The sequence below is a fragment of the Rutidosis leptorrhynchoides genome, chromosome 2 (genome assembly GCF_046630445.1).
Source record: "Rutidosis leptorrhynchoides isolate AG116_Rl617_1_P2 chromosome 2, CSIRO_AGI_Rlap_v1, whole genome shotgun sequence".
In the NCBI taxonomy this organism is placed as follows: domain Eukaryota; kingdom Viridiplantae; phylum Streptophyta; class Magnoliopsida; order Asterales; family Asteraceae; genus Rutidosis; species Rutidosis leptorrhynchoides.
Genome location: NC_092334.1, coordinates 39189123 through 39201392, shown reverse-complemented (window position 1 = coordinate 39201392; position 12270 = coordinate 39189123). Strand labels below are relative to the sequence as shown.

The 12270-nt window shown below is 31.6% G+C and overlaps 1 protein-coding gene across 1 annotated transcript; it reads left to right on the top strand.

The window, feature by feature from the left end:
• The first annotated feature begins 10078 nt into the window (after window positions 1-10078).
• On the top strand, window positions 10079-10747 carry LOC139887800 (protein FANTASTIC FOUR 3-like). The gene has a single exon (XM_071870855.1). It carries the CDS (start codon window positions 10079-10081, stop codon window positions 10745-10747), a length of 669 nt encoding a protein of 222 aa, XP_071726956.1.
• The last annotated feature ends 1523 nt before the right edge of the window (window positions 10748-12270 follow it).

Below are 12270 nucleotides of genomic sequence, written 5' to 3'. Positions count from 1 at the left end.
GAAGGTTTAGAATGAGAAATAAGATGTTTGCTAATGATTTCAGTAGGCACAGAATCATTTGGATTCTTTGAAGGCAAACTTATTCTTTGTGATTTGTCCACGGCTTTCTTCATAGTTTCACATAATCCTCTTTTCGGTACTAAATTTTCTATCGAGCGTTCCTAACACTCCTTTCTTTATCATCAAACTTTTGGCCATTAAGATCATCTACAACATGCTGCTTCGTCATCATTTTCAAAGTTAACTGATCTGGGTCATCGGTTATCAAATCGAGGTAGTTTCAGGAGAATTGTGTTTTTAGAATGATTAATCGCTGATGGTAATATTGTGGAATATAAAAGGTTCCCCAGTAACAATAAAGAGTACGCATATATATTGCGGTTATAATAAAGTTGTTTCGGATGAAAAGTCAGAATTGACTTGCTGGAGCTGTGACAAAATTAGCTACTTTGGAAAGGGATTGCAAAACGATCTTGGGAAATAACAATATCAAAGGAACTAGAACAGATACGTGTCAAACGTTTACTCAGTTTCCGAGGGTTTTTCAGGTGCATAACTATATGCATCAATCTTTTCTTCCGTAGATGAAGTACGGTTGGTTTATCCTCTCGATTGAGGTGTTTTTAAGAATCATGATAGATTTGAACGCTGATTGTAATCGTCGAGATACAATGAGGTTTAAGATGAAATCAAGTGGCAATCTTGAAGAAATGTTTAGTTTCATATGTTATAATCAATATATTAATTCATTTTAATTGTCCAATGTCATTAATCCACAGTCGATAGTCCACAATAACAGTCCAATAATTCATATATAGTTTAATATATAATATACGAATTAATTAATACGTGTCGTGACCCGTATACCTCTCAGACTCGATTACAACTCAAACTATATATATTATTGTAGAATCAACCTCAACCATGTATAGAGAACTCGATCATTACTGCATATAGAGTGTCTATGGTGATTCCAAATAATATATATAGATGCGTCGATACGATATGTCAAAACATTGTATACGTGTCCCGATATTTAAAGTACGTAAAATAATTACAGAAATTAAATGACGATAAATAAAAGTGCGATAATTAAATTGCGATAAATAAACTGCGATAAATAAAATGTAATCAGTTAGCTAGGAACAGTTAGCTGGAACAGTTAGCGTGGATTCTTAACAAAATTTTTCATAGTTAATTTGTTTGTTTCTAACAGATTTTATTTTGTCATATGTTTTCTTCATATGCCACTTGTTGGATTATGGGAAGTCAAAATCCAAATATGAAATTGAATGAAAATGGTTATTCTGCGGTGAACAGATACGTATATCGGTGGTTGTAAGTAGGATAGTAAATGACTGTTGAATCAGCTTCGACGAATGTACAATGTAACTTATTAAGATGAAATCTAATTATTCCTCGGGTATTACCTACCCGTTAAAAAAAAATTTCACCATTAATATTTTGTACAAAAGAACTTTTAATTACAATCTTTATGAAAACATATATACATATATATTTTCTTCAGATGAAATCATGAATTTAATGAGTTAATATGATATTAATCTCATTTGCTCTTCGGTTTGAGCTAGAATAAGAAATCTCTAAAACTTTTTGAAACTACATATTCTTCGCAGAATATCAATGAAGTTATGGATCAATACTTCATCGTTCATTATTGTTGGTACTCCTTGGTATCTATGATGCGTATGATGTTGATGTTTGTGGGACAGATTATGATGTCGAGACGTGTGATGCGGATGTTGTTTGTTAGTGGTGAAGATGGTATTGTTGATGTTATTGATGGTGGTGATGATTATACTGCTGGTGCTGCTGCTGGTGTTTGCAACCTTCGCACCATGTTCCCCAAAGCCGTCACGCGAGCGCGAAGTTCGTTAACTTCTGCTAGTACACCGGGATGATTGGCGGTTGGAGCGAGCGAATGAATAAGATTTGTAATATGGGATAGTATATAATCGTGACGAGATACTCTAGAAATGAGAGAGAAAATGGTGTTTCGAATAGGTTCGCCGGTAAGTGCTTCAGGTTCATCACCAAGAGGGCAATTTGGTGGATGGAATGGATCACCTTCTTCTTGTCTTCAGTGATTTAGTATATTACGAACCCATCCCCAATTCATCCAGAATAGATGATGGGAAATTGGTTGATCCATTCCGGTGACGCTGTTTTCGGAGCCCGAATGGAAATCCATATCGGCATAACTGTCGGAATCTGAAGAATTCGAACTAGATGCGGAATCCATCTTGTATAATGGGGAAAATGAATTTTTGGTATGGAATAGATTATAGGAGTAAGATTTGGTACTCTTCAATACATAATTTACATATGTATATATAATACCAAAATCCCGTAAATTACGGAGAATCTTTGAAAAGATATCAGTCAAAGTTCGCAATAACAGATATGCTAAGATAAGAATTCGTCTATACACTATCAATGCAGTAAATGCAGTAAAACGTGTCTAGACTTATGAATGATAAGCAGGTAATTTCCTAAGGATGTTAAGCAGATGATTTCCGACTAGAAATGATAAGCAAAACTTTTGACATGTAGACACGGTCGAAGTCCAGACTCATTAATGCATCCTAACAACTACTAGTTAGACACATTAATGCAAGACTTGGTTCGCTACGACCACCGCTCTGATACCAACTGAAAGTACCCGTCCTAATCCACCTGGATGAAGTCATCAACATTTGGTCCCATTGCGATGATCGGCTCCAAGTAATGTCCTTATATTGAGCAAATGCACAGCGGAAGACTTAATTCGTACCTGAGAATAAACATGCTTTAAAGTGTCAACCAAAAGGTTGGTGAGTTCATAGGTTTATCATAACAATCATTTCAATATGTTAATAGACCACAAGATTTCATAATCATAAACATAATACACTCGCAAGTGTATGTAAAGCATTCTAAGTGGTTGAGCACTTGGTAACCATACTTAACATTTAATCAACGTCGCATATTCCCTTTATTATGAAATCTCACTACACCGTACCAAGTGTAGTCACCAAAACGAAGTACTGTGCAACCGTTGAATACTGGTCGTCCAGTCCGGTTGGGGTTGTCAGGCCCGATAGATCTATCAACAGGATTCGCGTTTACAATACCCATGTAAATAGTAGTTACCAAGCTACAGGGAATTATGCCAGTGGTACAACTCAACGTAGAATATATTTTTAAGTACTTGTGTCTATTTTGTAAACATTTATAAAAGCAGCGCATGTATTCTCAGCCCAAAAATATATATTGCAAAAGCAATTAAAAAGGGAGAAAATGAAACTCACCTTTTGCCTTGAAGGTATTTAATTCGACTTGGTCTCCGATAGATATCACGAACCTAACCATATATATAATATATCAACATATTTTCTTTTTAAGTAATTGTTACATATATATATACTTTTAATACTTTTAATATTTTCTTAGTCCGTAGTTAGCAGTCCGATGTTAGTGGTCCACAATTAGTTGCTTAAATAAAATAAATAAAGACCCCATCGTATTTGTATTGATCAGAATTAATCTCGACCCATGGTACCATGTTGTCAAATGACGTGTTGCGTACATAAAGTACCGTGTTGTCAAATGACGTGTTGCGTACAATCATGAGGTCTTATGATTAATCTTCTCGTGTTGTTTACGGGTGGTCCTGAAATATATAAAATCAAATCATAAGTAATTATATATATAAAATATCATATTAATTAGAAAAGATATGATTAATTTACTTTTTCTCCAAATATTTTCGTAGCTAAACTAGCTTCGGATATCCAATCTTGTTTTAGTCGTAGTTTCTTCATTACAACTCCGTTTTTGTTGGTTCAACTTGCCACTTCCTTGGATCGAGTCAAATTTTAAGAATATGAACTGAAAATACCTTAGTTTATATTCGAAATCATAGGTTATAGGTCAAACTTTGGTGAAACTTATGAAAGTGATCATTTTCCATCATAAAAACAACATTTAATGATCATTTTTCTAAAAATACTTACACTTTGAGTTAAACCATGAAATTTTTATGTGTTAACATATTCATAAGAAATATCATTTTTCCAGAACATGAACTTCCAGTTCAAAGTTCAAGATGGTTTTTAATTATCCAACCCAAAACAGCCCCCGGTTGCACTCTGACGACGTAGATTCAGTTTTTAAGATGTTCTTTGTAAAATCAAGTTATATATTGTTAGGTTAGCATATCATTATGATATATTACAGGTCTTGAAGTGTTTTAAAAGTCAAGTTAGAAGGATCTATTTAGTTTGCGAACAAGTTTGAAATCATTCAAACTATGTTCTTGTTGTTAAAATTTTATACCACAAAATAAGATAGCTATATGAATATGAATTGAATAAGATTATGAACAAGGTTACTACCTCAAGTTACTTGGATAAAGTTACTGCAAAAAATAAGAAATAATCTTGGAATCAAAGAGTGGTGGAGTTAGATCAAAAGGTTGGAAGTAAACTTCTTCAAATGGGTGGTTATTTTGATATGTTCTTGAAAGAGTTTTCTTATGGTGTTTAAGGCTTGTAATTGAAGCTAAATGATGGGGAAAATGCTTGGAGATGATCAAGTATGAATTTAGGAGTATTTTGAGAGAGAAATGAGGGTGTAGGTATGAGAAAATGGAGTGAAGAAATGGTGTTCATTTATAAAAACGTTTTTAGTTTATAAAGAAAGAAAAGGATTCCTAATTTTGTTTTCTTACTAATAATTTATAGTACTTGACAAATTCTAGTTACTTCATATCTAGGGCAGTAATAATGTTGATTAGGATGTTGATTTGATGTGTATATACCAATAGTAAATACATATAGAAGCTGGGTATGATACGGGTACATATACCCTAGATATACGTATAGAAATCTTGAGGAAACGGAACGAGAATTCAAATATAGCTATCTTTTGTGAATATACTTATATTGTTTTATGTATTTAAGTCCTTAAAAAGTGATTAAATACATTATATATACGATACATGTATAAGCATTATAGATTATAAGTATATATATCAAAGAATGTTACGTATAGTTATCGTTTTGAAAACTTAAGTTAGTAGTTTCAAAATATACTTATAACTCATTGTAATTAGTATACAATGAGATGTTAAACCATCCTTAGATCATGTTAAATATATATAAATACATATATATAAACAAACATATAATTATCGTATGTTATATAGTTCGTGATATCATCGGTCATATTGGACGGTCAAACGTTGTGTAAAACTCTTTTCAAAAACACAAGTCTCAACAATTTGGATTTCTTATCATGTTGGTATGGTTTAATTTATGTAAATATTAATCTCATAAGTATAATTTGATCGGAAAATTCCGGGTCATTACAGTAGATGAAAAAGAAGGATGACAAATATAAAAGTTAGGAGTATATCAAGAATCAGAACTGGATGAAGCATTTCACAATCTTTTGGAAGTATAAAATAAGGAAGAAGATGTAGGAATGGTGAAAATAATGAAACGGAAGTGGTTAATTTATAGCGAAATATCAGACATAGAAATCGAGGCAGATTACGCATTTAATCAAAGGAAATCCTAATTTCCGCAATTACCGAAGAATCAAATCTTATTTAGATTATGAAGATTTTCTATTTCTTAAATTCCAGAAATCAATCGTTACTACATCAAGAGTTAAAACGAATCTCTATTCTCCATTTCACTCTATTACGATAACTTCTCTCATACGCTTCGAGTAATCGGATTGTTTTATCCGTATTATTCAATGGTGATAAAATTCTATTTACCAACTCATATTCGTCATAAAAACATTTTAATGATTAGCCATGACGACCACGATCAAATTTCGGGACGAAATTTCTTTAACGGGTAGGTACTGTGACGACCCGGAAATTTCCGAACAAATTTAAACTTTATCTTTAAATGATTTAATGTTTTTGACACGATAAGCAAAGTCTGTAATGTTGAGTCACGAAAGTTTTGGAACTATATAATCAATTATTCTTTGACTGTTCTCGACGATTCACGAACAATATATATATATAACTTAATGTGCATATATATATATGATTTCAAGTTATTTAGTAAACGATATTAACATTCGATTATTGATTCGATTAATATTTAGATAAGTTAACTAAAACGTTTAAGATGAACAGTAAAATACTAATTTGCTACAGTATTTTTGAATTGCTACAGTACCCAAAAAGCTACAGTGTTTTCGGAAATCACTATTTGCTACAGTAAAATACTATTTCAAAATGAAAATGTATATATTATATATATATTAACAATTAGCTAGACGATGATTTATAGAAGTAAATGACCAAAACACTCGAAAGTTTAAGATATACTTTGAGTGGTATAGTTTATGGATAACTTAAGGCTATATTTTGACAATGGTACGTGACACGAAACGTAAAATGCAAGTTTTCTAAATGTACGAAAGAACGTTCGAAAAACCAGAACAGGGACATAAGTCGAGTGATGACGTACGACTTATCGGAACTAAAATTACAAGTCAACTATGCATGTGAATTTAATATAATATATAATTAATTATATAAATTAAATATATTATATTTATAATTAAATAATATGTCGACAAACTAGAAGTTAAACGATCATGACCTGGAAATCCATCCCATACGATCGCATGGGAAATGGTCTTGGAGGCCATGCGATCGCATGGCAGTCCTGGACAGGCCACATCTATATAAAGCTCGATCATTTGGCCAGTTTATATCATCAATCTATCTTACTCTCTCTTTACTCCGTATTATTTATATTTATATTATTATTATTATTATTATTATTATTATTATTATTATTATTATTATTATTATTAAGATTAATATTATTATTAATCTTATTATTATTAGTAGTATTAATATTATACAGAAAATACTACGACGAGGTCTTGAGCGTGTCACTTTCAAAATGGGTTTTCAAGCGGGATAGAGCTAAGGAAATTATGGGTAATGTTCGGGGGTATATTTATGAATCAAACCTAGTGTTTATCATCTCCGTTACGTCTACGTACTTTCCTACAATATTGAATCTCAATATTGATACGTAAGCACTCATATTTTATCTTTTATATATTAATTGTGTATCCATGTCTAGTGCTCGAGTATATATATTTATACATACGTGTATGCTAAATTTCGTCGTTAAACAGTTTATAATAGATCACGAATTAAATACATATATTACTGGTAAAAGGTATATGATATACATGTTTTTGGAAAGCTGGCGAAAAATCAATAACTTTTCATTTAGATATCGAATAGTTTCGATGAAAGGATTAAAATATATGATCAACTGAATTATAATAGACGTTAATTAGAATTGCTTTTGAATCTGCAATTAATATTTAAACAACTTGTTTGTAAGATTGATAAATTGAATTTTTGAATATTACCAGCAGAGTAAATGAATCCTTATATAGGACACGTCTCGTTTTGTTAAACAACTGTCAAAATTGACTTTTTGAAACAACTTTGGATAACTTTTGTATGTCGATCTCGAGCATTAGGATTGTGATACACTATGACCTGACCTAGCTTAATAGACATTTATTGACCAACATATGTTCTCTAGGTTGAGATCTACGGTTATTTGGTAATTCGAGTTTCAGTCACATTTTGGTGAACGACTTTATATGCTGCTAAGGTGAGTTTCATTTGCTCCCTTTTTAAATGCTTTTGAAATCTATATTTTTGGGTTGAGAATACATGCACTTTATTTTATACGCAATGGATACTAGTACATACTAAATTCTACACCGAGTTTGAACCGAAAATCCCTTAGCTTTGGTAACTGTTAACTGCCAGTTATAAGAACTGGTGGGCGCGAGTAGTGGTATATGTATCCATAGGGCTTGACATCCCCGTCTGTTCCAGGTATAGAAACCCTAGCCTGAACTATAAAACAGACGTATGCTATTTGAGTGTATCGTACATGTTGGTTGCATGTTAAACACATGGGTACTTATTAGATAGACGTTAAAGCCTAGTTACCAGGGTGCTCAATCTTACAGAATATTTTGATAAACGTTTCGGATGAAACAACTGAAATCTTGTGATCCACCTTTATGTACAGATTATGCAAGACATTAAAACTATGAACTCACCAACCTTTGTGTTGACACTTGTTAGCATGTTTATTCTTAGGTTCCCTAGAAGTCTTTTGGCTGTTTGCTTATACGTTAGACAAGCTATGTGCATGGAGTCTTACATGACATATTTATCAAGGAAACGTTGCATTCACCAAATCATCACCATGTATCTTATTTTGACTGCGTTGTCAACGGAAGTACTATTGTAAACTATTATTTACGGTGATTGTCTATATGTAGAAATCATAAGATGTCTAAAACCTTTGATTTAAATATTCATTTATGGTGTGCCTTTTCAAAAGAATGAAATATTTACAAAACGTATCATATAGAGGTCAAATACCTCGCAATGAAATCGATGAATGACGTGTTCGTCCATATGAATTTGGAGCGATCGTCACACTACGAGTCATTAAACTAAATGGCTTTAGTTTTTACATTCACTTAATACCTAAAATATATCATTAAACTGTTTTGTTTAAACAAACTCGTGGTTCCACTGGTCATTTCACTAGTAACTAATTATTTAACTATCTTTACCACATTGCACGGACTTAATGATATAAAGAACGCATTTTAATTATAACTAATCTATAAATTAAATTATTTACGACCTTGCATCGCATGGGCTAAAACCCTAGTTATTTATATAACGATTGATTGTTACCAAATACACGAGTATTTACGTTTTTATATCTTTTTTTTACAAAGAGTTTTTTTAGTCGGATTTGATATATATGTAAAATATATGAAATTGATGACTTCCAAAATCTACAAACACAAAAGGAAAAACTAGATGGCATACAAAATTTTTTTCAAATATGAGAGGTTTACAAACACAAAACAATTCATTTTTGTGGCCTCCCGATATATAATTCATATTTTTATTTATAAAGACTAAGAATTTACCGAGTTGTCCAATGAAGCCGGGTTCAATTCCTGGATATGCCAAAATGTTCAAAAAGAGGGTACGCATAATGCGCAATTCACCCGGTATCATGTCTCGCATCGGGGGTTTGATTACCCGAGGTTTTATTTTCTATGTGGGAGTCAATGTGCTCGTTCATAAGAGGGTTTCATCGCTTAGGAAAAAAAAAAAAAAAAAAGACTAAGATTTTGACATTGCATTTTCGAGTTTAATTAAATAAATAATTAAGTTATATATGGTATGGTTAAACTTAGCCTTAAAAATTATGTTTAACAAATCTCATTTTAATTATTTAATTTTACTTTTTAGTGATAAAATAAATGAGACTAGTCGGTGAAGATATATAAACTTAAATGATTTTACTTTAAAATGTTATACTCCGTATATGATATACGATTATATACGAACGTGTGTACCTTCCTTTTAGAAAGTCCGTGGAAACCTCAAAGTGGAAAGAACATTCACTGATTAATACACATCGAATAATTCATGTCTACTATTAAATAAATAAAAAAATGATATCATACGATGTACCTTTTATTCATTCAAAAAACATGATTGAATATTCTATTTGTTAGTACATTGATTATGATTATGATTCAGATTTACAAGTTTTACGTGTTTTGATAGCTAAAAATAATACCTTTATTATAAGAAGAGTCAAGTTCAAATCAAATTGTAATGTAAAAAAACAATTAAAAAGTCAAATTCGACCCAACTCACCTTCAACTCTATGAGTTCAAATACTTCTGTCATCTTAAAATTTTAAATTAATTGGTATTTAATTAATATTAATAAAACATAACAAATGTCGTGGCAAAGTTCATATCAATAAAATAAGAATAAATAAATACTTTAATAATTATTTATATTTATATATAATACGGAGTATTAAATTAAAATGGTACAAAAAGGTTTCTGATTGCCACCCAAGTTCTCTAGCGCGCTAACATCATCTTATGTCACCACTTTACCTCCCTATAAATTCAACACAATTTCATCTCTTTCTCTTATCCCTCACACTCAAACATGTCAAAAATTACCTTTCAACAACAACCTTCAATGGATTCATCTCATATTGTAGAAACAACCACCATGAGACTCAAACTAGTCTCATCACCAAAATCTTACAATAAAAAAACCATCTTTGAGGATTATTTCAATAACTCAGAAACAAACTCATATGTCCACAACAAAAAATCTTTAATTCTTAGCCAAAAAAGCCTTGAACTTTGCACCGAAAGTTTAGGTAGCGAAACGGGTAGTGACACGAGTGAGGATGACATCATTTTCGTTGTCCCAAAATCGGTAAAAAGATGTAGAAGAGATCAAATGGAGTCAAAGAAAGTTATGACACGAAATTTTCCGCCTCCATTGACTACGATAAGTGGGTCCAAACCGTTTCAAGTTAGGCCACATCGCGAAGGGGGGAGGTTGATTATAGAAGCTTCGGAGACGAATTTAGGTAACAATTGTTTACGGGCCGAAAGGAGTGATGGTAGACTACGATTAACGTGTTGGAAGACCGATTTCGATAACGAAAACAATGAGAATGAAAGGAATGATTTGGAAAAAGGTGAGGATGAGATTGAAAGAAATGTGGTGGTTGAGAAACTTCAAAGGGTAAGAAGGTGCATAGAAAATGGGCATGGAGATAAAGGAATAATAACATGTTGTAATTGGGTGGCTACTTCCTAAAATGTTGTCTTATGTTTTACTCCGTATTAACTACGAGTATGCAAAGTTATAAATAAAAACTAATCAATTTTGTTTTTGATTTAATGAGAGGATAGATAGATAGATAAATTAATAAACTATAACTATGATTACGAGAAAAAGGTTGCGTATTGAAAAAATAGTAAATTTGGATAATACATATACCTCTTTCCCTATTATTTTCATTCTTAATTTATTTTTTACAAGAATTGCTTGCTAACCAAAATATTTATATTTATTTAACATTATGCAATACACCGTATCACTTATTTTTAATCATTTCATTTTATAAATATCATCGGCTCAGGTTGATATTAATATAAGAGCAAAAAAATTACGGAGTAATATTTACGTCATATTTTAAATCCGAAAAAAAAAAAAAAAAAAAAAAAAACTATTCTTAGAAGATACTCGTAATAAAAACGTGATGGAAGGAATGGTATTTTTGGATTATTTTGCACTCCTATTTTTTAAATATCTTTCTTTATTAATTCAATTTGGAGATGCAAAACTATCTTTTTGTTTTATGATCGGGATAACATATACTATAACATATTATAAATTGACATAACTAGTTTACGAACCCTCGCTTCGCGTCGGGGTTCGGTTTTCAATGTATTTTAGTGCGTTTAGTTTGTAAAATTATTTCGTGACTAACGATGATGTCGTTGAAGAAAACTCGAGTCTAACTAAAAGGTATAATCCGTGAAAGATTTAAATGTTATTTTAAATTAACAATATATGTGCTATGTGCATCTCCGCGTTTCGCTACGGAATTGTCGACTTTTAAAATTTTAACGCAAAATCAACGTGTATGAAAAGTACCTAAAATATTTAGCGTTTTTTAAAAAGATTCCATTTTGCGTATAGTAGTGACATTGTGTTCCTAAAATTATTTCGAGTTTAACGATGGTGTTGGAAAATTTTAATTCGTTGCGGGCGAGAAGATATGATCCGTTGAAAAAAAAAAAAAAAAAAAATTAAAATTAAAAAAAAAAGTGAAAGGACGAAATATATTATATAATATTATTATAGTTATAATAACGGGGAGGCGAGTCGGGTCGGGGTAAGGGGGTAGGGTTGGGGGTGTTTTGTATTTTCTCGAGGGTGTGGGTTTTTTTTAGGAAAATTGAGGAGGGGCCGATTCGTACGTTGGATAAAGTTTGGGGGCCTTAGTGTGAGATTGAGATAGTCCAAATAGTACTATTGGGAAGGTGGCCGATTCATACGTTGGATAAAGTTTGAGGGCCTTAATGTGAGATTGAGGTATTCCAAAAAGAACTATTCATTTGGACTATTTCAATTAAATATAAGGTATAATTGATCTTGTAAATTACAATTTTGTTAGTTTTTGCATAATTTGTACTATTATTTATGATTAAAAAAACTGAGTTACAAAAGCTACCTTTTGTAGTGTAATTTTTGGGATTTTCAAAGAATAAAGGTTGATATGCTATTTGGGTCGTTTTCAAGGTCGGAAAATAGTAGTTGGGATCCGCTAGGAT